Raw genomic sequence first — 27,609 nt, 5'->3', positions numbered from 1 at the left:
ACGTAATTCTTTATTTTGTAGCTACAATGGAAGATAATACTGGTTTTTGTATAGTATTACTGTGTCTTTAAAGCCTTACAATCTCATCTAGCAGAGGAGCAGTTTTGAAAACAAGTGTCACAAAGTTGTTTTAACCCAGTACAGCATCAGTCTTTGGCTTTTCTTGACAAAGTTTAGGAGGATTCAAAAGAAATTGTAGAGTTAAAGATATACATGTGTACCTTGAAGTGGAAGGAGAGAGACTTCTTTTAATACCTGTCTCATTCTGGATGGGTGGTTTGAGTGGTGGACTCATAGATAAGAAAGGTGTCTAGGGGCGGATGGATGGACAGAAAGAGGGACTTCTGGAGATGTGTGGCTTTTAAGAGGTAAGGAGATAGAGCATCGATACAGATATATCTGTGTCCATCAGGAGTCTGTGCTGGAGCCAGTGTTATCTAATATCTTCATCAGTGACACAGACAGAGGGATCAAGGGCATCCTCAGCAGGTTTGCAGGTAACACCAAGCTGAGAGTGCAGTAACAACCCTGAAGGACAGGGCCATCCAGAGGGACTTGGAAAAGCTGCAGAAATGGCCCATGGGAATCTCATGAGGTTTAATAAGACCAGAATGCACCCGATGCTGCACTTAGGTTGGGGCTACTCCCAGGATTGATCCAGGCAGGGGACGAACAGACGAGCAGCCCTGGGAGAAGGACTTGGGCTGCTGGTGGGTGAGAGCTGGCCCTGCCCTGGCCTTGTGTGCTGGGACCCAGAAACCCCCCTGTGCTGGGATGACCCCCAATCGGGGGGGGCAGCAGGGGAGGGGGGATTCTGCTCCTCTGCCCCTCTCAGGTGAGATCCCACCTGCCTCCAGCCCTGAGGCCCAGCACATGAAGGATGTGGAGCTGCTGGAGCCAGTCCAGAGGAGGCAACCAAGTTGATCAGAGGACTGGAACACCTCTGCTGTGAGGAAAGGCTGAGATAATTGGAATTGTTTGGGCTGGAGAAAAGAAGGCTTTGGGGTGACCTAACTGAAGCCTCTGTCATCTTCTAATGGACTGCTCACCCAGGATTTACACCTGGCCAAAATGAGGTTCAGCCAAGAGCTGTTGTTTTGGCTGGTACATCAGCAGTTCTTCATTGTTTTTACACTGGTTTAAGCACTTCTCATATGTCTCATGTTGCTACTTCCTTAGAGTGTTGCAAACTGATTGATCACATTTGTTAGGTAAAACCTACTACAGAGGTGATGCTGCAAAGTTCAATATGGATTTCACAGAGGTTCTCCCTATGATGTTACCTACACTCGAGCAAAAGTTCCAAATGTTAAATTTGCAAGTTCTCCTCAAGAACATGGAGCAGACTTTATGAACAGCAAGTTCTAGAAAAAAACCTGCTGTCAGTCTTACATATGTCAGAGTGACAGCTACAACAGGACACATTTTGGAAGACAGTGGGTATTTATATCTTTAATTTGACAGTGCTGTAGAGTTTTCTATCAATGGCATTCATAAAACTTAGATATACATGAGCACATCGAAAGTCTTTTGAGACCTATGCCTTTTGATATATTTTTGGAGGAGGTTGTCTACCTGCTATACTCTAATTTTCTTTTTTAACAGCTGTAGGAATTGTTTTGTGCTGGTCATGCTTTGGAAGCACCCAGAAGTCCCCATCATGATCTGGGCCCTATAACAATGGCCCTATAACAACTGTATGCCTGAGTCATACTCCCTACTCTGAGGCTTTCCTGAGGAGCTGAAAGAGATGTGCAGGTTGTCAGGAGCAGGAAGGTTTCAGTAGCAAGCTATGCTTTGTAATGTGCAAAGAATGTCCATTACAGCGCACTTAGTGGTGCATTTCTTGCTGTAGTTCTGGACAGATTTCTCTATTTTCTCCCCAAATATAACTCATTTTTTCAGTCACAACTCTTTTCCCAGCCTGTTTCCTTGGTGGGACAGGGAATTTGGAAAAGGAGATACATTTATTGACCCTATTTCCCTTGTAAGCACAAGGTGCATATTGCCATGGGACTTCCATCTGTGGTAAGTATCTCTGAAAATCAGGAGGTGGGAAATGGCGCACAGCGGTTGTTATGAGTGCAAGGTCAAACAAACATCTGGAAACGCACCATCTACTCTGCCTTCTCAGAGCTTTTTTTTGTGGTCTGTTGTCTGACCAAAGCTGTGGTAAAATCCAGTGATTGGTTTAGTGTTCTGTGGCTGGGATGGGCAGGGGTTGATAGGCGATCGATAAGGCAACAGTCCCTGGAGGAAGGTCAGCTTTGTATCAGCCCCACTTCAGTAGTAACGCCCTTACTCGTGAGAGAAATCCTGCCAGAACCACCTCCTGGTCCTTGGCTCCCCTCAGTTCAGAAGAGCCTAAGCCTCAAAGATCCTTGATGACATTTCCCTTGTGAACTGCTCCTCACTGGAGGAGGAATGGCCAGCCTTACCTCTGGTCTTCTCTTGAGACTCAGGAAGTTTCACTGCTTTTAATTTCTTCCTTTTTTTTTGAGTGTTTCCACTCTTCCTTGTTTCATACAGGCTGTCCTGTGGTGTATGTGAACAAACTCAGAGAATGAAGCTGAAAGCCTTGGGGGGCAACATGTTTTAGCATGCTAGGTAGTGTGTTTTCAACTGTGAAAGTGAGGATTAGTTGGATAAAATCCACCAAATGTCCAAAGTCTCTGGCTGGTGGTGTTAATACCTTGAGGTCGATCTCACTTCTCTGTTGACATTCCAGATTATAAACAATTTTGTAATAGCATCAGTGTCAGGAGACCAAGAGCTGCTTAAAACACTGGCAAATGAGTTGTGGTATCCAGAGCAGCACTGGTGGGCTACATCTCTTCTACCGGGAACTCTTCTGGTTGTGTGTGTGAAGCAGAGCTGTGGGCATGATGTTTCAACACAGAATGAGGCTATTGGTAAGGCTGAAAAGTGAATAACTTGAAATATGAAAGCCAGGAATTTGAGCCAGGAACATTTTTCTCCTTTCTATAGCTGTATCTCCTGTTCAAGCTTAATCATTTTTAATGAGAAATTCTGGAGTAATCTCGGCTGCCATATGTGAAGAGAACTTAGTCTGTCTTATGTTGTCAGTCTTAAATCTGTAAGACTGTAAAAGAATTTGATGGAAATAAGTCTGAGAACAGAACTATGATTACCTTTCTTCATTGTTCTTGTTACCAGGTTGTGGTGTCACTGGATGGAGCCACAGCCTGTGAGTGCTCTCTGCATTTACAAACCAATGACTGAGGCCCAGCACATTGCTGCTGTTGTCAGCAATTTCCAAGCAGCCTGTGATTGTTACTAATTACCTCCAGATGCATTTTCCCTGCTTTGGCTTGCTGATTTCAGCGTGATTGGCGTCACTTTGAGAGGACAATGCCATGTTAAACTGATATCTTTATGTAGCTCTCCAATACTGTGCTGGGGGTGGATTGGTAAACCCACAGCAGCCCAGCCGTGTCCAGCAGTGGAGTCAGTTTGTACTTACAGAGCCAGGAGTGGCTGTCAACCAGCCTCACCTCACCCAGGGGCAGAGAAGCATGATTTACTGGACTGGGGTCTGAACGCTATATCACTCCATTAAAAGAAGTGGCACAGAGCAAAGTGTTGTCAGTGGGCTTCTTGTCTAGCACATGCTGGAGTAGAGGAGCCTGGTCTTCTTCCATGCTGGGACATGTCTATCACCCTTGGCCCACCTGCTCTTCCTCACATGCAGGGAGAGGCTGAGACTCTGCCAAGTACGGACAGGTTATGTCTTATCCTCTGCATTCAAACTTGCGTCCTCCAAGCTTGGAGCATTACATTCCTTGCTTCTTTGTACAGTCAGCCTTGTAGACAATGGTTCTGGAGAGCCAAATCCTTGGACTTTCCTGCCCATTTTGTATGCACATCAAAAAGGTGATAAAAACAGAGCAAGAGCAGGATCAGAGTCAGTTTATTGTCTGGAGGGATGGGGAAGCCATTCTCAATGGCTGTAATCTTGGTTACCTGCTCCGGCTTGCATTGCTGGACTCTGTCACCAGACATAGGTGATGCCAGATGTGAAGCTGAAGTGAACACAGAGCAGACTCCTCCACCCCTGGGAAGATCAGCCTGACCTTTTCATTACTGTGGATGTATCCAACATGTTAGGTGTAGTATATTGTGCCAAGTAGTTATTCATTGGTGGCAGCGATCTTTGGCTAATGCAGGTAACAGGGGTATGTTTAACAATCCATATTCCTGGAATTGTGTTCGGTTTTTGTAGTTAGGGAACACAGATGCTAAAATGGGATAAATGCAAGTGAAAAGATAAAACGTTTCTTGCTACTGTTCTGTGGTGGCATGTAGTGCTCAGGTGGCCTCCTGGCATGTTTCTCCTTAGGACTGCTCCGTCTCATCCACTTCCTGAGTCTTCATGCTACTTTGTTCATGCCATTGTGATGTAACTGCAATTTTTGAGCCATTGCTTTGCCAGGTTTTGTTGAATGGAAGGTATTATTGGTTCCTTCTGGAGCTATGCATGAGATGATGGAACTGCAGTTGGACCGGACACTGTGCCAAAATCAACTGCCCCTGAGGACTTGAGCGTTTTCCACCAGTATGAATTCTGATGCCTTCAACAGGAGGAAAGAAGTCACTACTCTAAAATCCCAGGTTGATCTCTTGCCAGGATTAAACACTGATATATTTCAGCACTTAGCTCAGTGCCATCCAGAAGGACTTCTTGTTTTTTTTAACAAGAAAACAAGTGGCAATAGGATGCAGATCACTTCCAGAAGAGTGGTAACAGATCTTTCTCAGCCTGTGGATGGAGGATTCCTCTGAGCAACCCTAGAAACCAGCCTTTGGCTGGAGGGGTCTGGAGAAATCCCCCTCTCTCCACAGGCTAGGCTTAGGTATTGAATTTGGACTCAACACCTAATTTTTTGCATAACCAAGTTAGCTGAACTGGGTGAACTCCAGAATTGCTTTCTAATCTCAGCTGCACGATGTTTCCGTGGTTGGCTCTGTGCTTCCGTGCTTCTGGGTAGGAGCTGTGTGTCATTGTTTCTTTGGTAGGATTGTGCCCAGTGTGGCTCTAGGACAGCCTGCAGTCTATGTTACTGGGACCACTGGTACCTTCTGAGGCTCTGCCTGTACCAGACTGGGCATGAAAATGGAGTAGGTGGGTAAGGAAGCTTTCTCATAATTTATTTTACTTTTTGTACATGAATTTAAAGGAACATTTTATAGATACCACAAAACATGGAAGGAAAATATGGATGTTTTGGGGGGGGGTGTGTGATTTTGTATCTTTGTGTCTTTTTATTTTTTTTCAGTCAGAGAGTCGTTTACATTGGGAAAGGTCTCCAAGATCATCAAGTCCAACCATTAATCCAGCACTGCCACGTCTATGATTAACAATGTCTCCAAATGCCTACATATCATTTAAATCCCTCCAGGGACATTACTGCTGTGGACAGCCTGTTTCAGAGCCTGATAGCCCCTTCAGTGCAGAAAATTTCCCTGATGTCCAATCTACGCTTCCCCTGGTGCATCTTGGGGCCATTTCATCTTGTCCTATTGCTTTCTAGTGACCAGTAAAGATAGCAGCCTTCAAACTCTTTCCCTGATGAAGACTGTAAGGGCTGCGTCCCTCTGGTAATGGCTGGGAGAGTGTAAGGAGAAGAGAGGATATTGGGGTTGTGTAAACATCTTGAAATCTGGCCTATTTCTTTTCATGGCTTTGGAAATTAGGTGTCTTAGGGCTACACAAGAAAAATTAAGAGTTCAGTCTTAATAGTATGTGGTGAGGTGTGTACATCCAGGTAGAATATTTAACCAGTGTGGATAGGTGAGGTGGAATGTGGTCACAGACTGAACCCTTTGGTCAAGGTCTGGATGGCCCATGAAGGAAGGAAAGGCTGCCTTTCTGTGCCAGGTCTTGGCTGGATTCTGGGTGCTCATCCCACATCAGAACAAAGTCACAACCTCTTTCCAAGTTCCACCTTCTCTTTAATTTTTAGTTTCACTGTGCGTAAGACTAAAGTTTAACTCTGCTCTCTGAACCTAGTGCTGGCAGGAGCCAAGGAATTAATGCTTTTCCTCTGGCTTGTGACTTATTCGATCTGCCTTTTATGGACCATTTTTTATGATCATCTAAGAAAACTTAAGTATTTTTTGTGTCCAACTGAAACAATATTGTGACATTAGAGGCAAAAAAAGGGTCCCAATGCATGCCTTTGACGAACACATAATGAAATACAACTTTTCTCTCCTTCATGCACATCTCATGTTTACAGTGAAGACTGCTGTTGTTTTAGAAGTGCAGAAATTGATACAGGGTTAGTATTTCATTAATGAGAAGTAAAAACGTGCCTAATAATGATAGGAAAAGCATTGTGGTATCTGCTGGTGGCAGTTCCTTGAAGAAAAAGAGGGTGTTTATTTTAATTTGTATATTGCTGTAGTCAAAAAGAATGAACCCAAGAATCTCCTATCTAGTTGATTCAGCATTTGTATGTTGTTTATTGTCACAAATTCAGGTCTAAATCCAGATCTTCCTGACCACAGTGAGAAACCTGGTTTCATTAGGAAACCCTATTTATTTCTTAAATGCATTTGCTACTTTGTATTTTAACAGTGACTGGGAGGAAAGGGTTGTAAAAAGAGGATTTGGTGAGAAGGATGATAGCTCAAGGGACCTTGCAGCTGGAAATGCCAAGGCCTGGAGAATGACAGTGTGGGAAAACATAAAGTATGCCTTTTATCCTCTGTCTTTTCTGAGAAGTAGAATTTCTGTGCAGAGATAACGTAGGTGTTTACAGAGACTTGGAGGCCCTCTCCCAGACATTCTTGAGCTCTCTGTCTTGGGAGAGAGATCAAAGCAGAGATCATAAAAGCACAGAGGAAATTCACAGCATTGTGAAGTGTTGCACAGCCCATTGATATGTGAGGCTGGGAACAGGCCACACACTTTTTGCCCCTGCTAAGATGGAATAAGCTTAGCAGTGTATGTGTCCCTGTTGTGCCAGCATGGTGATGGGAATAAATCTACTCTTTACACTTCAGCCACCTTGGTTACCTGCATATATTTGATCCTCTCACAGTGACACAGCACTGGACTCTCTTTGGTGATGTCTCACTGTTTAGGAGGTCTGTGGCTGGTCATCCCTGTAGCAAGATCTCCAGGTGGAAAGGAGAAAACATCTGCAGAAGGTGACTTGTCCAAAGAATTTCTGAATATAAAGTTAGGGATCCTCATCAGGATGTGCCTGTTTCTTTCCAATGGCTATGGAGGGAATGAGGAGTGCTTAGTTTAAGCTGGACCTCTGTAGGTGGGATGAACCTGCCCTGGAGAGAGAAAGAAGGGTCACCTGAAGATCCTGGAGAGAAGTGTTATCCAGCTGATAGTCAGCAGCTGTTTTATGGCTGTGCTTTCACCAGCTGGCCAAAAGGATTTCAATTATTTTGATTGAAAATCTAAAAATATTTGCATTTTTCAGTGAAAAGTTGTTTCAATTTGTACCTCCTGTTCCAACTGTCTGAAATAAGAGTAATGTAACTTTTTCACAACTCCTTCCTCTCTTTTTTTCTCCCCTCCCATCCCTATCTTCAAATCAACATGGTTTTGCAGAAAGTAAAGGTCTGGATTTGTTATTAGTACATTTTCTTCTGCAAAAATGCTTTGGTGGCTTTTTTGTTGTTGTTGTCTATTTGTAATAGAAAAAATAAAAAGTCTTCTTCTGAGGCTATGTTTTGGTCATATAACCTGTCCTTGTCTGGAAATGTTGATGTCTGTTTAAACATGGAACATAGTCACAGAATTATACTTTAACTTCTGTGGGACTGTTTTGAAGTGCAAATTGGTGCTGGTAGATGGATGGTTTCTAGTGAAGCATTATGCTAAGATTTACAGCTTACTTTCTACATTTAATAGATAAAAGTGTGGATGCATTTTCCAATAATCTATCCATCACTCACAATAGGATTTGCCATGTTAAAGACTTGAAAAAAGGCCACATAAACTCCTGTGAAAAGGCAGCCAATCTGAAAACCAGAAGTGTCATTTTTAATGAGAAGACAGAGTCTAACTGTGACACTGTTGAGTTTTTCCATTTTTATGAATTCTTATCTTGCCATTAAAGAAGAAGAGCATTTGAGAAAGCAAACGAGGGCACTTGTACCCCACTAAGACCCAGGCTATTAACTGCCTCTTTTGATGATGTACAGCCTGACTCTGTTGGGAGTTTGGCTGTGGAATTAAATGTTGAATTTAACTATGGTAAACATATTTTGGTGCAAAGCATGTATAATAACAATTTGCATTTACATAGCATCTTTTACTTAAGGATTTTGCGATTAATTAATTAATTCAATCTGTTTCCCCCTGCCCCAAATACCACTGTGGTATGGATAATAAATACAATTTTAAATCGAGCAGCTATAACAGGAGGATTAAGACAAGAGGGTTCTGATGCCTTCATGCTGGTCCTGATTGTGGCGGGCCTGGAGCTTGTTCTGCAAACATGCTGAGCAGCCTTGTCTTGTGCTCACCCTGGTCTGAAACACCCTGAAAATAAAAGGACATCAAACCAGCTCCACACTGGTGGGTGGAAAGTGCTCTGCAGGCTTCACGCGCAGTGTCTTGTGCTGGTGTTTGGGTGCTGGGGATGCTCACACGCAGCTGTGTCACCCACTGCCATGGCAGCTGGGGGTTCGTGTGCTCAGCGCTGGCTGGCAGCTTTAGCGCATCAACGGCCAGTTCAGCCCACAGGTAGCATTTCTCACTGCCATATAAATGCTGAAATCTGTTGTAGATCTCCAATTTGGAAATAATTACCAAAAAAAAAAAAAAAGAAAAATAAAGAGAAAAAGGAAGTAAAGGAAAGCATTCTAATTAGCTTAAGTGCTTCCTTAATTGCTTTTTTTTGGCCCACAGCAATAACGAAACATCTGAGAGTTCCGTTGTATTTCTAGGTGAGTAGAGGGATGCATTAGCATCTGTGCATCTGCACACCACAAAAATAAAATCTAGTGGCAATCTGAGTCAGGCTGCAGAACTTGTTTCTAGGACAAGGTAGTTGTTTTGATGACAGTGGTTGAAGACCTCTGAAAGATAATGAGGAGCTGGAATGTGTCCAATGACAATCAGTGGAGCTGGGGAGGGGTCTGGTGCACAAATGTTCTTAGGAGCAGCTGAAGGAGATAAGGGGGCTCATACTGGAGAAGGGGAGACATGAGGGGACCTTCTGGCTCTCCACAACCCCCTGACAGGAGGGTGGAGCCAGGTGGGAGTCAGGCTCTGCTCCCAGGAAACAAGGCACAGAACAAGAGGACATGGTCTCAGGATATGCCGGGGAAAGTTTACATTGGATATTGGGAAAACATCTTCAGTGAAAGGGCTGTTCAACCCTGGCACAGGCTGCCCATGACAGTGGTGGAGTTGCCATCCCTGGAAAGATATACAAGCCATGTGGATGTGGCACTTGGGGACATGGACTACTGGTGGCCTTGGCACTTCTGGGGAATGATTGGACTCTGTGATCTTAGAGAGCTTTTCTGACCTAAACAATTCTATTATTCTGGCCTTAGTTGGCTGAATATGAGTTAACTCTTAAATGATACCTCACCAGTTGGGAGATTCTATGTATTTGAAGTGAATTGACCATCAGACCAGCAGTTTTGGGAAGTGAGTAGAGGAAATAGTAAAAGAGACAATTCTGGGTCTATGTGTACCCCTGGGCAGTGGAGAGCATGGCAGGAGGCCACTTGCTGTCTGCTGTGTGCTCACTCCTTCCTACCATCCCCTAGAAATGGGAGCATGCCTTAATTTTTTTAATTTAGGAGAAATCTGGGAGAAATCTAGATGAAACTTAAGAGGACTCAAGAAAGAAAAACTGCAAAGTGTAAAGTGTTTGAAGTCATGTTTTAATAATGCTGCAGTGTACTTTTTGAGGAAAGTTTGTGCTTATGTTCTCTATTCTTTGAAAGAAGAGCTCTTCCTGTAGTTCTGTCCTTGGAAAACACTGTGTTAGCCGAGAATAGAGATTTTATAACCTACTTGTTTGTTTGGGTTTTTTGTTTGGTTTTTTGTTTGGTTAGTTGGTTGGTTGGTTTTGTTTTTTGGTGTTTTTTTGGGTTGGGTTTTTTTTTTTGGTAATGGAGCACTGTTTCTTTATTATTTCATGTTACATTAAGGCCAAAAATGTGTGAATTTTGGGTTTTGTATAATTTCTCATAAAAATGTTGAACTGTAATAAAAAATATGCAAAAAGAAAAATGAAGTAGAAAAAAAGAAAAATGTCACTAGCAATTCATCAAAATACAAGTTGCCTGCCTTTGAGCTGTTTGATGGAATTGGCACATCTACCAGCAGTGAGGAATATCACTTGTGGAAATCCCACAAGAATCAGCAGGGAGGGGGACTGCCTGTGCTGCCACAGACTTGACACCTGGCTTGGGATTTTCATACATATGTGGCTCAAAAGTAAATTCAGTAAAAAGAGTGAAAGGAGTGTTGGGGTCCCTCTGGAGTTTTCCTTCTTTCCATTGTACATTCGTTGCAACAATCTGAAATCCTTGAGCTCAGCCCTGTGATGACATTATACCTTTTTTGAGCACTAACTTCTGAAAAAGACTCCCTTCCCCAGCTGGCTTAGTCTCTGGCAGTTTAAGTCCAGACCTTGTGGCCTCCCCAGATGTGAGCATCCTCCTGGGGGAAGGATGGTCCTGGACCACTGGGGCTTAAGTATTGCAAGAGTATGTAGGGTGTAGAAGAGTGTGGTGGAGAGGCAGCAGGTGCTGCTACAGCTGCAGTAATTGCAAAGTCCATACGAGGTGGGGTGATGCTGGGGGCTGTGGATGAGACTCTCTTTGTTAGCAAATCAGGTATTTGTTGCTAAACAGAGGCCTTGTTTTTCTCCTTCTGTCCTTGTTAATATCATTATAACCATGGAATATGGACATAAGCTACCCCCGGGCATTGTTGTTGCCTTGAACAGGTCCGGTAGCTGTTCACACTGGAGGATAATTGTGTCCTGTGTTGCCTGACTTGCGTGTGCTAGCCAGTAAAGGCAGTCCCAAATACCCATGATAATGCAGAGACAGCCAAGCTATCTGGGATATGCACTGAATTAGGGCAAACTATGAACCAATCTTGCCGAGCCAGGGCTTTGCCCAGTCTAGCCCAAGTGACAGAGCTGCATCTGGTCCCCGAGTTCTCTGGAGAGCATTGCCCATCTCTCCCTGGGGGGTTGTGCTGGGGATGGTCATCACAGGAACAAGGGAACACTGGCAATAACAGGGACACCATGGGATGTACATCCCATGTGTTGCACAAATGCAGGGTTGCAGATCATACTTCTGCTATGTGTGTCTTTGCCTGCAGCTGCTGAGGCCACACCAGGAGGTGCTCCACGGATCCCCATGTCCTGCCTCAGAGCATCCCCATGGCTTTGTCCACCCTAGAGTGACCAGTGTTCATTCTGCTGTCAGATGTTTGACCAACAGAGGTACAGGCAGCTACTGTGACCTCCCACTGTGAGGATGCACAAGGCTGCAGAAGTCACATTGGATCTTTTGGGGACATGCAGAGGTGGAATCATCACCACATGGCCAGCTGCACCTTATCTATTGTATAAGGGTCCATGGCTGCTCAACGGGCTTGGGGATGCACTGTTGCATCCTCACTGCTCAGGAGACAGATTTTATCCATACTCTTATGGGCTCTTCACTACCTTCAAGTCTTGATATCAGCTCAAGTTTTAATGAGACATGATGTTAAGTTCTTAAGAGTAGGATATCAGTGGGCCCTAATGTGACATGCATAAAGCAGCTCTGTGGTGCTCTGTGTGATACTGCCTCCCCACCCTGACCAGCATGTGGTGGACAGGAGTGCCTGTCTCCTGTGCTTGGCCTCTTGGAGAGATGGAAAGCCATTGCTCCTTTACATTGTGTCAGTCAAGGGTTGGTAGACAGTAGAGTTACTTCTGTGCTTTCCTCTGCAAGGCACTGCCTGCAGACCCTCAGCAAAATGCTCTCTTTCTGTAGCGGCTGCTCCAAGGTCTTCTGGCTGCAGCTGGCCTCTGGTGCAGCACGGGAGGTCCCTCCTGCTGGTTGGATACATAATGAACTTGCAGTCCTCATGGAGGGGAAGGCACTGTCATGGTTGTGGACATGGTGCTCTACCACTGCTAGCCACTGCCATCACCTTCATTCCTCTGTTCCCAATACATGGCATGAAGAGCTTGTAGGCAGCAGGGATCAGCAGTGGCACCACAGATCTGGAGAGAAGAGGGTAGTGAGTGTGACATTTGGCTATCCCTCTGGTGCACTGTCCCAGTGGACCCAGGGTGGTGGGGACCTTAAGGTGGTAGGGACACCCATCAACTCTGCTCAGCATCACATATGCCTTACAGAGAACAGAGCAGCTCTGCCCCCATCATCAGAAGTGCTGTTCTGAATGTACTCCTTTCTCTGACCTTTGTAATTATTCCTGTCCAATCTTTCTTCATGTTTTCTTTTAATTATTTCCCCCTTTCTTCTCTCCCTCTCTTTTTTTCCCCCTAAAATCCAGCACTCCTCTCTGGTGTGTTAAGAATGTGAGTGAAATTGAAGGCTGGAACATCTCAAGTCTTTATGATGATGAATGACTTTCACTGCCAAACCTTTTATTGTCTGTGACTTGGAAAGAAGGGAAGCTAATTTATTGTGGCCAACTGTCATACCACTTAATACAGTTATAAATCCTGACACCATGATGGCCACTGTTGGCCAGGGCCCCGTCTGGGCACTCTCCTGCCCTGCTTTTGTCCACAGTCACTGTCTTCAGCTGAGGAGCAGGCAGGAGAAAATGTGAGCTGGGGAGGTCCCAGCTGAAGGGTAATGGTTGAGGTTCAAGCAAGCCCTAAGTGTCTCAGCCAGACCCAGTCAGGCTGCGCAGCCCGCAGCTCTTGGGATGGGTGGAGATGATCCATGGCCCTGGGCATCACTGCAGCATCCCCCATCCTGGTGCTGGCACTCATGGGTTACTTCAGTCCTGCTTGAGTGTGGCAGAAGGGGAATATCACACTGTGGCTTGGAGCAAGATCCCTTTCCACAATCCCTTCTGTTCTCTGGTCTGAACTCACTGGAGGATGCTTCCCGTAAAGTAATCCATACATTTGTTACTTTCTGAACTACATGGTGCATCAGCTGAGGTACATATCTCACTGTGTTATGAGATGCTATCTACCCACTAGAAATCTCAGAAAGAAGTGGTACTTGGAAATATGAATTTGGTCCTGCTGCTTGATGGGACAGATGAAAAACGCAATTTTGTCTCAAAGTGATTTCAAAGGAGATGTTTCAGGTTCCTTCAGCTAAAGAGAATAAAACATTTCAAACTTGACAACTGAGAATATTTGATGGAAAATACTGAAACCCCAGGGTGTCAACATTTCCATAGCTTCACTATTTCCATCACAGAGTCTGAGTAATGTGCCTGATTTCAACTTTTCATCTTATTCCAGGATAAAAAAAGCATTACTGAAATACAAGAAAAATAGCATATAGGTTGTTGATTTTGACTTTGTTGAACCCTAATTAAGATGTAAAAATCAAGGGTGTAAATATTTCTTTTGTGAGGAGTAGAAAACCGCTCATGACATTAGCAATGATGCTTAGATTGGAAATGCCTCCATCTCAGATAAATTCCAGATGCAGATCATAAATATTGATCCTTGTGAGATGAAAAATTTCAGCACGGGTTTAATGTTGCTGCTAAACAGACCGGTGGAAGCTGTTGGATTTTCTTTTCCTCTGTGCTTATGTAGCAAGCTGAATAACCAGTTGTCAGTATACTCATGTCTTCCTGTTTCTGGATGTACTGGCAGGTTTCTGGGTTGTGTTCACCCATGTCAGTGTTGACAGGGCTCTCCTGCGTGGGTGGGTGTCTGTCTGCATGCGAGCAGGTAGCATACTGAAGCCGTGGGTCGCCTGGCATCTGGCTGAGTATTGGCAGCCCCTAGCACAGCAGTACTGCACTGAGCCTGGCTGGACATGCCATGGCCCTGAGTAGTGACATGATCTGCCGAAGCATTGTAAGTTGTTGGGTGAGGGTGAGAGGTGCAAAGGTCTGGCTTGGGACCAAAGGGATTCCCGCAGAGGCAGGTTTGCATGGTGCCTGGGCTTGTCTTCCTGCTCTTGCTGCTCCCAAAAGCCCTCTGTATGTCACTGCCATTCCTTTGCAAGATACCTGGAAATACATGTTCTCCCCTCTTGCCTGGTTTCTTGGCTTGATCAGCTTACCTGCTTTCCCACACACGGCTAGGGGTCACGAAGCTGGCGATCATCTTATCCCACCCCACCAGGACATGGCAGCGACTTGGGGCTTGGCAGCCTGAAGGCTTGCCCTGGATTCTAGTACCCTTCCCAGGCCACCCTGTGTAGTTCTCAGACCTGGGGGCAGTGTCACCCCAGCTGCCAGGCTGGGAGGAGGAGGTGGGCTGCCCTGCCCCTCCTGATATGCTATGCTATGCTATGCTATGCTATGCTATGCTATGCTATGCTATGCTATGATCATATATCATATCACAGTCATACAGATGCTCTGGAGCAACATCCGAACCAGCAGGGTCTTTTCCTGCAGTTCGTGTCACATCACAGCATACCCCAGGTAGTGGCAGCCCCACTCATGGTGGTTGGGGTATCAGGTCATCAGCACTCTCAGATGCCCTTCATGAAGTGGCCTTGGTGGCAGATGGTGGTTCAGAGGCCATCTCTGTGCTTTTCCTCACACACTTCCTCAATGCCTGGGAAGGTCCCAGAGGTGACTGCACGGACTGGTATGGGCCCTCTGAGTTGTCTATGGACAGCAAGGTCTATTAGCCAGGTCTACAGAATGAATCCTGAAGATCAGAGCCCTGCTGAAGGATGCTCTCCTTTGGGAGAAGCATCTGTGTTCCCAGGGCAGCTACCAGCCTGAGCCAAGGCTGTGGATCCCAGGAATGTGCAGGACCATTCCTCAGGGCTGGTGTGTCCCTTTTCATAACTGTTAAATGTCTGTTAAATGGGCTGAATATGTGGGGTTGGAAACAGTCTGGATTTCCATTTCTTGATGAGGCAAAGTTTAGAGGCCAGCCACCTCTCCCTATTCATATCCATTAGTTTTTGGGAGCATCCATGCCACCACAGTAAAATGCTAACAATGCTACTTTTCATGCTACAGCTCCTACTGCTTGGTTTTTTCCTTGTAGCTCCAAGGTGTTGTTTGGAGTCCTGTTACAGTGAGAGGGGTTTGTAGTTCTTCACAAACTGATGGTAGTTTCCTTCTAGTCTTCTTGATTGCAAAGAGAAGCTAGAAAACACCTTCTGGGCATTTGCAAAAATCCAAACAGTGGAAAAGAAGAAAAGGGAAAATGTTTTATTTAAACATCTCTTGATAACTCAGTCTCCCTCATGATTTTTGTGGGGTGTTTAGCCTCTAGCTGTGCATTTACAGGAACAGGGATCCCCCAGACCACAAACTTTTCAGCTGCTGATCCTCTTGGTCATCCTACATCTTTCCAGCAGCACAGTGATTACTGTGGAGACAGTCTCACCAAGCCTGCTGTGCTGCTCTTATTAGAAGTATTGCTGTGCTGCAGAAGGAAAACAACAATAAAGGGAATATGTTGCTTCTGCATGCGTTAAGAGCACTGATCAAACCACATGAGATCCCATTTCAGACATAATGTGCATTGGAGGGCAAAATTAGATTGAGGAGTAAATGGAGCCTAAAATTTCCATAGCTTTATTCGTCAGAAAGCTGTTTCATTGCGTGGTTTAATTCTCCTATTTCTTTCATTCATTGCATGTAGCGTGCTGGCTAGAGTATATTTTAGAAATAATGCGATGAAAAAACCCCATCTGTAATTTGGCAGTGGTTGTGAGGTGTGTAAGGCTATTCAGACCTAAGATGTGAAGTGATAGGAAATGCAGAAGCATGTTACTCAACAGCAGAAAACCAGCCAAACTAGCACTTTCTACATTTTAGCAGGAAGAGGTGTTTTGTTTTGGAATTGTTATTTTATATTTTGGCTTTTGATATTGGTTTCTTTTGCATTTATTTAGTTCTGAACACTTTAAAGTTGGTTTTATTATTTCTATTTGAAAGTTTTATTTAATTGCTGCTTGTGAGTTACACTGCATGATGAATGGCACTTGACCAAAAAACAACATTTTCTAGGCTAAGATCTGCCATGAAGGTAAGCCCATTATTTTTACGTGCGATTTCTTTTGTCTCCTCTTTAAACATGTCAGTTTGACAGGAGGGGGCTAACTGATCTCTCAGATAAGTAGACACATGGGGTTTTTTGCCTTTGTAGGCAGCACTTGATGTCATTTCCAAACTAATGCAAATTGCTGAGGAGAGCATTTGGTGTGCAATGAATCCCTTTTGAAACATTGAGAACTGCAGATTAGTATAGTTGGCACCAGTGGTATGACCAGAACAGGAGGACAAGCCCATGTGTGTCTTCCTCCTGTGCACCCCTTTGTGTATCCATGCTTCCAGTCTGCATTCCCTGCTCCATTTCTTTTCCAGGACCTCTGGAAGCTCCCTTATGGTTCACTTATGCTACTTTAGCAGTTCCCACATGTTAATTGTCTGCAATTTTGCCTCTTCCAGCCTTGCACAGTGAGCCATGGAAACAAGAAGGGGGAGAAGAGCCAGTTTCAGACAGTTTTCCAGTGAAAGTTGGACCAGACCTGAAACCCAGTTGAATACCTCCATCAGTTTCAGTTTTATGTAACCAGAGTCTCATCTTTGAGATCTTAACCACCAGAAGATCCCATCCTGCCAGGGCCAGAATGAGCTGCCTTCCCCTGCTCCTGAAACTTAGTATCTAAGGAGGTGCTTCTCCTCCACGCTGGTGGAGGAACTGACCCTTGGACCAGGAGCCACTGGAGGTTTATCCAAGCTTGGGCTGTTGGGTCCTTGTGCCCCTGTAGCCCTTTCTGTGGGTCCCTGCTGAGCACATGCAAGGTCCATCCTCCCTTTTGGCTGTGGAAGGACCCTGCAGATCCAACAGCTGTGAAAATATTTGAGATTTTTACTTTGTTCAGGTCTATTTAATATTAAAAAGAAACCAACAAAAGCAAACCCATGACAAATAAACAAACTAAATACCTCCTTAAAAAACTCCAGATCTGAAGAAAGTTTAGCAACAGAAAGTACTAAATAAGGTAAAACCAGCCCAGAGCAGTGTGCACTTCTTGGTTTTATTTGGGACACTTTTTGTACCTGTCCTTAGTATCTTAAATTTTACATAGCAAAATTATTCTAAACTTGAAAATGAGATTTAACCTTTTTTTGAGAAGGAAAGTCAAATGTTCTAGCATCTTCAGACCTTTTTCCATACACACCCATTAACTTATTGGAGTTAAAATGCCCTAATGAACAGCTCTCTGCTTGCATAAACTCCAGGTTTACACAGTTCAGGTTTGCGGCATTTCTGTCTATTAGGGTCAAGGCTTCATTATGAAAGATCTTGGCTGGCACTGGCACAAAGGCAAACATGACATGATGTCTGTGGTCTGCCACCTCCTTCTCACTGTGTGTCTGTTTGTCCCCTCGTTTGGGAAGGGACTGTGCAGGGACAGGTACCTGTGTGGGATTGGGAGGCTGTGCCAGGCAGACCCAGCTTCCCCCAAAGAACCCCTTCTGCGGGGTGCCACTGCCGCTGCTGCAGGATGCCCCATGCTGCTTGCAACCTGCTGCTCCTCTGCTGTTCTTCAGGCAGGTGTGGGAGGGGAAGTGTCCCGCAAAAGGGATTCAATGGATCCAGACCACTACATGTCCTCCCACAAGATCTCATCATCCTCGCACTCACCTCCATCTGCCCTCCCTTCCTCTTGGTGTCCCCTTGATAGATGAAGTGTCATAGATGAAGTTGTGGTGGTGTGCTCATGTAATGTGGTAGGATTGTCTCCATTGTTCTGCCATGCATCCCCACACTTCCCCACATCCCTCCACACACGGAGCTGTGAGCACCTGAGACCCAGGCCATGCCTTGCCCTGCCCCAAACACTGGTGGGCCTGCTAGCCCCACACTGGGCTCAGCGAGAGACCTTGAAAGGCCTGAAGATGTCATTTATCATGAGCCAGGGAAAGGCTAAATTATGCTGATGCATTTTAGTGTGTGGCTAGTTGTTGGCCTACAAGAATTAGGGAAGGGGTGAGTTCTTGAAAAGATGTTGTCTGCCTGGGGTATTTTTCCCTATTCTCCACACAGATGTCCCCTCCAATACATTGTGAGTGTGTGCGTTGAATGAAGGGGTCAACCCATGGAATTCTAACCTTGCATGTGTTATAGGAGGGACAAGAGAACCGGGAGGACTTTGAAGATCAAGGTGGATGATGGTGCAGCTCAGCTCAGATCTGCAGACAAAACTTTCTCATCCTAGCAACCCTAAAAATATGTGACAAGCTGGAATATTGAATTTTTTTATCGAGTGCAAGAGCTCTGTGGCTGCACAGAAGAAGGGACAGGAGTTTTACGCAGCAGCACAAGAAATAACTGTCCAGAGGAGATGGGACTGAGGGCAGAGCACTCTGTAGCTCCAGGGCTCTTTCTTAGGAATCATGGGGAAAACATACTGGGTATTCATCTGTACTTCCTCACTGCATTGTTGCTCTGACAGAAAGCACCGTTCTTCCTTCTTTTCTCTTTTACCTGCCCTGACTCTCTTTTAAAAGTGTTAATTGGGTCAATGGAAAGAGTAGCAGAGATACCTGCTATGAAAGGCAGCTTTGGACTCCTCTAGACATCTGCTGCTGCTTTGCAGATGACGATAAAAACAGACCCACATCTGCAGCCCCTGTTTCAGTGCAGTGTGCTTAATCTGAATTTTATGGCTCTGATAGCAGATTACAGTGCCACTGTCATGAGCCCTTGCAGCCCCAGTCACAGTGGACACTGTGCATTTCAATACCTCCTCCACTAATCTTTCCCCCACTGCTCCCATTCCCTGGCTGCTAATTTCACGCAGGCACTTAAACATGATGGATAATTGTGTTCTGCTTATCAATGTTTAATTTAAGGGCTGTTCCATCTGACCTGAATGCCCTCTGCAAGAGCTGTGCCTCATTATTGATTTCATGGTCATACCTGTGACATTACCTGCTTTGTAGGAAGTAGACTTTGACATTCCTGTGAGGCTTTGGCAGCCAGAGCTAATTGTCAGAAGAATAATCGAGTCAGCAAAATCATTACAGGTGATCTGTATGTTACCACTGTTTTATCTGCCTCTAATTAGGTGCAGGAGAGGTAACTCATCACAGTAAGCACACCGCACTGGTTTGATGTCCACAAATAAAGCAAGATGAGCACAGGAGGGGAGTTATTCATTAACAGCAGCAATTCAGTGTGTTGGAGTCCTGTGCTGGTGACATCTTCTTTCCCAGTGGGAGGGCATGAAATGCCATACTGCAGGCACCCACGGGATACAGAGTCTGAGCCACTTTTGGGCAGGACTGAATGTTGGGGTATGTGCTCAGTGGCTTTGGACCCAAGGCAGTAATGATTTAGCTGCTACTGTGGAGCAGTATTTTGTATGTGATAGAACCAGATAGCTTTTTTAGGACATGTCTCTTGTTTGGGTACTCCACTGCCCCATGCTGCTGCCGTGGGCACACCCTGGGTGATACGCACATGTCCCCAGGTGGCAAAGGGAGCAAGAGCCAATTGATGGAACTCTTCAGGTCCTTTTTCTGATAACAGAGTTGTGCATTTGACCAAAATATTTTCTTTGGGATAAGAGTTGAAACAACCAGCTTAGCATGATCAAGTTCTTCACTGGGCAGAAGAAAAAGAGCTTTTATAAGTGGGAACCAGATTTTTCAGAATAAAAGTCAGTGCTGGTAACCAATTTACCTGAAATAGGCTAGAAATTTGGGCTTGCTGCTCAGAGATGAAGTGGCTGCCAGAAAGCGTCTCTGCCAATTACTTTTTTTTTGCAGTGTTAAGCAACGGCATTGCTTCCTGTAAGGCACCACAGCTTCTTCATAGCTGGGGTAGCAAGTGCCTGGCATGGCAGGACAGCTGCAAAAGCCCACCAAAGAGAGAGCAACATGTGCAGGCTCCTAGGGCCAGCAGTCTTCTGGGGTCCTGGCAGCATAACAGTATCAGTCCAGGTCCCTTCCTCTGCCACTGACATTTGCAGGCACCTCATGAAGGAGGTGCCATGTGACAGGACCAGGAACACAACCACAGAGGGGGTGCCATCCTCCTCCCATCGCAATATGGAGTCTTAGAGACTATGCAAGGTTGTTTTGAAGACAGCACAGTCTAAAGCCAAGTTCTTTCATCTGGGAGGCCTTTTGGAAGTGGTTTATTAATTCTGCTGGTGCCCTGCTGCAGCTGCTACGTGGCATCCCTGCATGAAACCAGCATAAGGATTCCTTGCATGCTGAGGCTGCTGGGTAGAACCCCAGTCTGAATGCAATGGCACTGCCCAGCTCATTGCACAACTCTATGGGCTGGTATGGCAGCATCTTTTCATCTCCACTTTGCCAAGTGCAAACCTGCATTTTTAAAAATTGTTTTCTGTAAAGACATGAAGAGTCAGGTGAGGCAGCAGGCTCTGTGTGTATCTGGGGGGAGGGCTCTGGTCTGTGCTGGTGGACAGGTCTGTGGGGGATCTGGTTTGGGCAGGGATGGACAGGGTGTTGATGCCTGAGGTAGAGCCTAGGGCAGTGCTGGTCTCTGCTGGGTGGAGCAGTGTGTGTGGGTGGTACTTTGTGTAATTGCAGACAGGGGTGTGTGCTACCTTGGGTGGCCATTTTAGATGGGCTGATGTCTTGTGATAACTGCAAGGAGAGTGGGAATGCAGAAGGATTCACTGGCACCGCCAGACTGGCTTTCCCAATAACGCTGACCTATTGGTTTTGAACCTCTGACTCTGAAGAGGTGGCATTACCCCATTAACCCAGAGTACTGCCTCATTCTTGACCATGCTCCTGAGCCAGTGGCAATCACACATCTGCTGTGAGCATGGGGCGGGGGGCAAAGGCCCAGCTTCCCTCGCTGCAGACCATGGTGCATCTCAGAGAGGAAAATCACCAGCCCTGCTGATGGTTCTGAGACAGTGGCAAAGGGGCTCTGTGAGCCCCCTTCCACCACCTGAACCCCCTACATTTTCTGATGTATATCCTTTGCTGTAATTAATGACGTGTCCAGTGGGCTCATTTCTTTCATACTGTTACTGACAATCTGTTAGATAAAGGGAAAAAATGTGTTGGTGCCCTGTGGTATTGAAAGTGAAGGGTTTTCACACTGTCAGGGTAATGAATTCTGTACGGGTTTGAAGCACCTGAGCTTGGGGGAGTCCTTGTGTCATGTGTCTGGGAGTGACAACCCCCAGTGGTTAATTACTGCCATGGATGAGAGCTGAGCTGATAGCCAAATGAGATAATTTCATTAGTAGTTAAATTTGAAGTTAATTGGATTCACGTTTACACACAGTAGTCTACAAAGACACACTTGGAAATGCTCTTTGCCGCTTTTTGATTTTTTTTTAAAAAAAGGTAGGTGAACTGAGGAATGGTTCTAAACTGCTTCCTCTTTTTTTTTTCACCATGGTTTGGAGACAGGAGAGTCCTTCGCTGCCACAGGCTGCTCTCTGCCCCAGCCATTTTGTCCTGCAGCGGGGACATTTGCTGATGCCCAAGCTCTGCTTGCCTCATCTGTGCAGAGGTTGCTGCTAAGCTCTCCTGTAGCTGGTGGCAGAATTTGTTTTAAGGAAGAATATTACTTATTTACATTTTTTTTTTTTGCAAAATGATAATTTGCTTTCATTGTGAGTGTTGCCAGCTCCTGGTGAGTGGAGGGATGGGCATTTATTGACTGTCATCTGCGTGCAGAGCCTTTGACATGTACAGGGGCATCTGTAGCAGAGGTGTTTGCTCCACTCCCCACAATGACAACACTGGTGCTCCCCCTAAGACATTTTCCCTCTGGAAATCAGATGAGTGATGGGTGAGCGTTGCCTTGCAGGAACCTGAAGAAGCCTGGTGAAGCAGTCTGGAGGAGGTGATAGGGTGAAGAAGATGGCAGGGTCCAGGCTGAATGGGCACTAGAGCTGCTGTGTGCGCCTTCTATCATGGAGGTGTGCCAGTTTCAGGTCAGCAGATATCACTGAAAGTACCGATGCTGCTGGGGCTATCAGCCTCTCCGTGGGGAGGCCACTGTAGGCAAGACTCAGAAAGATATTTTGGTACTTGGACCTTAAAACTGTTGGCAGAGGTTGTAGGAAAGAGATTGTTGGTCACCTTGGAAAATCCTGCTAGGCTCTGCTTTAGCTGAGCTTCTCTGTAGGCTGCAGCTGGCAGCTGAGCTGCTCTATCTTGCACAATACCAGCCCAGCAAGGCAAGGAGGCAGTTCTGCCCACAGTTGCTTCTTTCCCATCTCTAACTTTAGGTGTCTAAAATAACCTTCCAAAAGTACAGGACAGAGACATTCAGGAAAAAATACGTCTTGAAGGACCTTGGTCCCTATGTCTGTGTCACCCACTGCTAAAATGTAGATGTTCGTTTCCTCTTGAGTGCGTTGCCTGTATGACTAAGGCAGCAACACCCTGGAGCAGAGGCTGCTTTTCAGCCTCTCTTTAGTACCAGGTGGGTAAGTGTTTTTCTCTTAAATCAATTCTTTTAGTGCAATTGAAGCTTGCCAGCATGGGGGGGAAATCTCATAGAGAATGGGATGCTCTAGTCTTTCTTTTTTGGTGAAAGCACAGTGGATGTAATTGAGAGGATGAGGTGGGATTGCAGCACTTGCAGCTATGCCCTTGGTCACCTTTGGCCAGCCCCCTCAGCCTCCTCTCAGGCCCTGCCTGAGACTTAGCTGTGGGGACCCTACTAGGAAGACTTGTTGACAGATGATAGAACATTTCATTTGGAAATGGGATGTAATGGAAACCAGCCCAAACCTGTGCAATAGATCATGGGTGATGTTTTCTTAATTCACTGAGGAGCAGAGATCATACTCATCATGCTGTTCTTAGTGGTGGTTACATTGCTCAGTGGCCTTGACAATAATCCTAATCATTCTGGGTGTGTCAGTGGCTTTGGAGAAAGTGAAAAATTTGTACTATTTCAAAATACACAAGTAAATGTCAAGGTTTTTATAATAGCTATGGAAAGTGAGGAGTGGGGAGTAGTCAGTGTGGGGCAGTTTGGGAGGAGGAGCTTGCCCACAGATCAAGGCACCTTTGGGACATGATGTGTTGTGCCGTTCTGTGGTGACACTTTACAACCAAGGAAGAGAAGAGTCCTGGTTTCCCTCCTGGGTCTCTAGAGGGCTCCTAGATGGCAGTAGTCAGGCTGTGAAATGTTTGTCTGCATTAGGGACAGCCTTTAGCTGAGTCCCTGCCAGCACTGGGGGTAAATTTAGCCTCTGTGACTGACTTTATGTAGACCACAGATACTTTTGTATTCTCCAGACTGTAGAGATGACATAATCAGTGTTTAATTTTGTGTGGGAGAGAAGGAAGCAGGGCAGTGATGAGGGGAGAACATTTTAATCTAAAATAACCATTTTCTGCCTGCACTGAATAATTAGAATTCATTATGCCCTTCCATAAGGGATGTGACTTCTCCCTAGAACTGGAGAGCAAATTAATCAATTGTTTTGAACCTTAAATTCTTTTAGGATGTGAATGCACCATAAATATTCTCTAGGAAGGGCCTGAGAGGAGCAGTTTGCATCCTGATTTGCAGATACTGAGTGCTGAAGAAAGTGGGGCATGTGCTAAGAGATCACTGCAGTGATGCTAGAGTTTTGGCATGTACCCCTTTATCTGAGGGTAGGGGGAGGCAGCCTTTGTGGCCATGACCCAGAGACTGTGAGCCACAATTTGCAATAACTTACATACCTGTCTCTTGTCTCATAAGAGGAAGTCTCATTTCTTTAAAGATATTGAAAAAAGGAAGATTTTAAACTTTTATTTTTAGATCAGTTAAAAATGAAATTGGGGCTCAAAATCTCTGTCAAGCAAAAAAAAATTTAAACAAATGGGTTTGGCTTTTGGACAAATGTTCACATTCAATCTCCAAGCTCTAGACACCTGAAAAAAGTTCAGTCTTAAAACAATTGCGTACAGAAAACATTGAGAAAAAACCAGAATCTGTGCATTTTTTTGTCAGTGGTGCTAAAATCAACGAAGTCACATAACTTTTGCTGATCCAACATGCTACTTTTTAAGGAAGGATCCTGATTTTTGCTAATGAGCTGTCTTGGGCCAACAGGATCTTGGAGCTGACTGGAGCCAGAGTTGTTCCTGTTCTGTAGAGACTGGAAGAGCAGAAGCTTATTCTTTGGGCCAGGTGCTCCATGCAGCCCAGAGTCCCTTCCTCTTAACTGAGGTGCACACTCAGCTTTTCAGAGCAAAGCTCTCACGCAGGGCCACTGCCTCTGAGCTATGGTTTGGATCTGATGGACCCCTCATTTCCCCCTGGCCTTGGAGGAGCCTCTTGGCAGGCTGGCAGAGGTGCTGGCAGAGCCAGGGATGTGGGTCGAAGGGGCAGATCCATGAACTAAGGTAGCGCCTGAGTAGTGTGTGTGATGCTGTCACAGGGAGGGGATTGCAGTGCCTACATCCAGCTGCTGACCCAGCCATGGTGTTGCAGGGTCAATGCTACCAGGCACCTGTGTGTGTCTTCAAAGCAACTTCTCCTTGGCTAGGTGTTCTGCCCAAGGATGCCATGGGAGCCCAGAAGACCATGAGTGGGCTCCAGGATTTCCTCTGGGGTGAGGGATGGATCCTGCCTGATGAGATCACAGGAGCATCCTTTCCTTCTGGAGGATCTCTTGTAGCCACAGCTGACGGTGGTTTACCCAAAATCCCACTGTGGCAACCTGAAGGGACAGTGACTATCCCAGAACTTCCACATGGGAGCAGGGTCCAGGCATGACTGAGGAAACACTTCTGTGGCACTGTGTGAGCCATTACTATCTGACCTCCTGTCTTTGCACTGCCAGCAGAAGAAATGTCCTCGAAGGTGATAGGAGCTGTGCCTGGGAGAGAGTGAAGGAAGAGAAGGTATCCCAGACCCCTGGTCCAGGGGCAGAGGGAAATGGAGGATTTCCCATTGCCTGCTTTTGTGGGGTTATTTTCCTGGATGTCCTATGGGTACTTGAATAAAACGCATGTTTCTGTGGCCTAAGGAAAGAGCAGTGCATCAGGTTGTGTCTGCAAATCTGACCATTTTCTGGCACTGTGACAAACTGTATTTTAAACCACCTTCAGGTCTCAATGTCTTGCGTTTGTTCCTTTTTTTTTTTTTTTTTTTTTTTTTTACTGCTTTTATAAGAGATAAGACAAATGCCCTGCATTATATTTAGATCTCAAACAGTCTCAGCCTGTGCATGTGATCTTCTAGGGAGTTTTCTGGGGAAATGTCATTAATATCTGTGTTATTTCCCATTTCACTGCTTTTGACTTTAGAAATCTAAGCTTTGGAGGAATTTGGGAATAGGGGTGAGCATCTGGAGTTCAGGCGGGTGTGTTCCTCTCCCTGCAGAGCTCTGCTCTGCCCCTTCCAGTCTCGCACTTCATTGGAGCTTTGTGGCAGCTTATAGAGAAAACAAAACTGTGCCTGCCCTCCCTGCCAGGCTGGAAATCCCATGCTGGTCCTCACAGAGCAGTGATGACAAATGCATGGCTGTGTTCTGGGTGCTTGGGGAGATGTAAAACCATGTCTGCTCGTCGCAATGCTCACGTGGTGATTTGCTGGTTTGATTCCTCAGGTCGCGAGCTGGCAAGTACAACTCTCCCAGGATACCCTCCACATGTCCCTCCTGCCGGACAGGGCAGCTACTCCGCTCCAGCGCTGACAGGAATGGTGCCTGGTGAGTCTTCAGAGTAGGGGGGGAAAGAAAAAATAAGAGGAAAACAAGTAGCATTTCAGGAGAGAAACATTGCATGCTGTGAATGTTCTGTGCTGAGGTGAGCATGAGGTAGAAGCCACAGTGCTGTAGGGGAGGTGTGGAGTGATCCTGAGTGCAGTAGGACCAGGCTCCCCCAGCACAGGAGGCGGCACAGCTTGCAGAGTGCCAGAGCAAAGCACTGGCACTGAAATGCTGAAGGAGCTCCCAGCCTCCCTTCTGTGGAATCTTGACATTTCTCCATGTTGGGCTGTGCCAGGCTCTACTCACCTGACTCAGGCTTTGCTCTAACTCACCTGGTTCCTCCCAACACTGTCCCTCTGTGCTGCCCCAGCAGTGAGGTCATTGGCCCTGGGAGCTGAACATGTCCTGACCTCAATCCTCCTCCATGCAAACCTGACTTATGGGGACACCAAGTTGCTCCCAGGACACTGTACTTCTGCAATATCCTTTCCATTTTGGAACCTCGCAGTCAGAAATGCCAGATGGTGTGAACCAGCTGGTGGCTACTGCTTGCCTGTGTGGCAGCAGAATCGGGGGCTGCGCAGGTGCCTGGGGTGGGCAGAGCAGGTTCTGCAGGTATGTCACATTGCTGGTGCCACCCTCCAGTGCTGTTGGCTGCAGATCTGCATGCAATCCAGGGTAGGATGGTGACTTCTGGGTACTGGCAGCAAGGAGAGGTGGGGCCACAGCACTTCTCTCTTCTTTGGGGAGTTACCAGCTCTTTGGGAGCAGCTGCCAGGGTGGCTTGGCAGAGCTGCATGATGTGGGTCTTAGTGGTGCTCAGCCAGAGGAGGTACAGTGGGGGGTTTGGTGATGTAGAGTCATCTGAGCTGATTTTCACAGGTAATAGATTTTATTTTTAACTACATATAGGCTTGTGTGACCCATTATATTGAATAACTGCACTGTTCCTCTCACTGGTTCCTTTAATAACAACCTTCTGCTCCAGCTAGTGTGAAGGTCAGCTACAATTCCTGTAGGTTCTCCGTCTCATTTAAGTGAGAATTTGCTAACTAGCATCCAAAATGCCTTCTCAATCCTTCTTTAACTCCTGTCCTTTGCAGGACCAGTCTTAGAGCCTTGCTAGGGTAAGCACCACAGTCTCTGAGGGGCTGACAGTAAGGCAGGTGACAGACCCAGTCTGGTGCCACTGGCACATCCCTGCTTGTTCCAAAATGGCCAAATTGTCATGCCCGAGCACAGACATGTGTTTGTTTTGCCAGGTCTCAGGAATTCATCTCACGACCTGCCTCTGCCTTGTTCTAGTTTTTGGAGCCTTTGCTAGAAATGTGCTTCCTTGATAAGATTTTTAATCATTAGCCATGAATTTCTGCTTGTAATTAAGCAATTGTGTGAGTTAAGTGCTTAGAGACATGGGAGAAATGTATACATGATAACACATAAGCAGTGTTTTGTTGCATCCTTGTTGCTACTGCCATTGCCCCTGCTGATGTGAGTAAACCTGGCCCTTAACCATGCTGTGGGTGTTTGTCCCACCTGCTGGGGTCTGTAGCTTGCTTATGGGGCAGGGCAGACCTTCACACTCCCTTGCATTTGCAAGATGTGTGGATTCAGGTTCATGTTCTGTCCTTCTCTCTTCTCCAGCCCCCCTGCTACTGCTCATCCTAACAGGAGAACACTTTTGCCTCCTCCAGCCCCAGGCCCTTCCTTATCTCTCCCACATGCAAGGATGTACACAGGAACCTGTCTCTGCTGCATCTCCATGACGTGTTCAAACACATG

The 27,609-nt window shown here is 45.9% G+C and overlaps 1 protein-coding gene across 10 annotated transcripts in view; it reads left to right on the top strand.

Moving 5' to 3' along the window:
- PAX5 (paired box 5) overlaps positions 1-27,609 on the top strand; it is a gene marked incomplete at both ends in the record, with an annotated part of 130,459 nt that overhangs the window by 74,255 nt on the left and 28,595 nt on the right. For 6 of the 10 annotated variants that reach the window (XM_082301076.1, XM_082301074.1, XM_082301071.1 and 3 more), the window contains one exon: positions 25,726-25,827. The exons of the other annotated variants lie outside the window; for them this stretch is intronic. In XM_082301076.1, coding sequence (XP_082157202.1) covers positions 25,726-25,827 — 102 coding nt within the window. The remainder of the gene's footprint in view (positions 1-25,725; positions 25,828-27,609) is intronic. 10 annotated transcript variants of the gene reach the window in all.

This window comes from Coloeus monedula, assembly GCF_965178545.1.
Source record: "Coloeus monedula genome assembly, chromosome: Z".
Lineage (NCBI taxonomy): Eukaryota > Metazoa > Chordata > Aves > Passeriformes > Corvidae > Coloeus > Coloeus monedula.
This window is presented reverse-complemented; position numbering and strand designations above follow the sequence as displayed.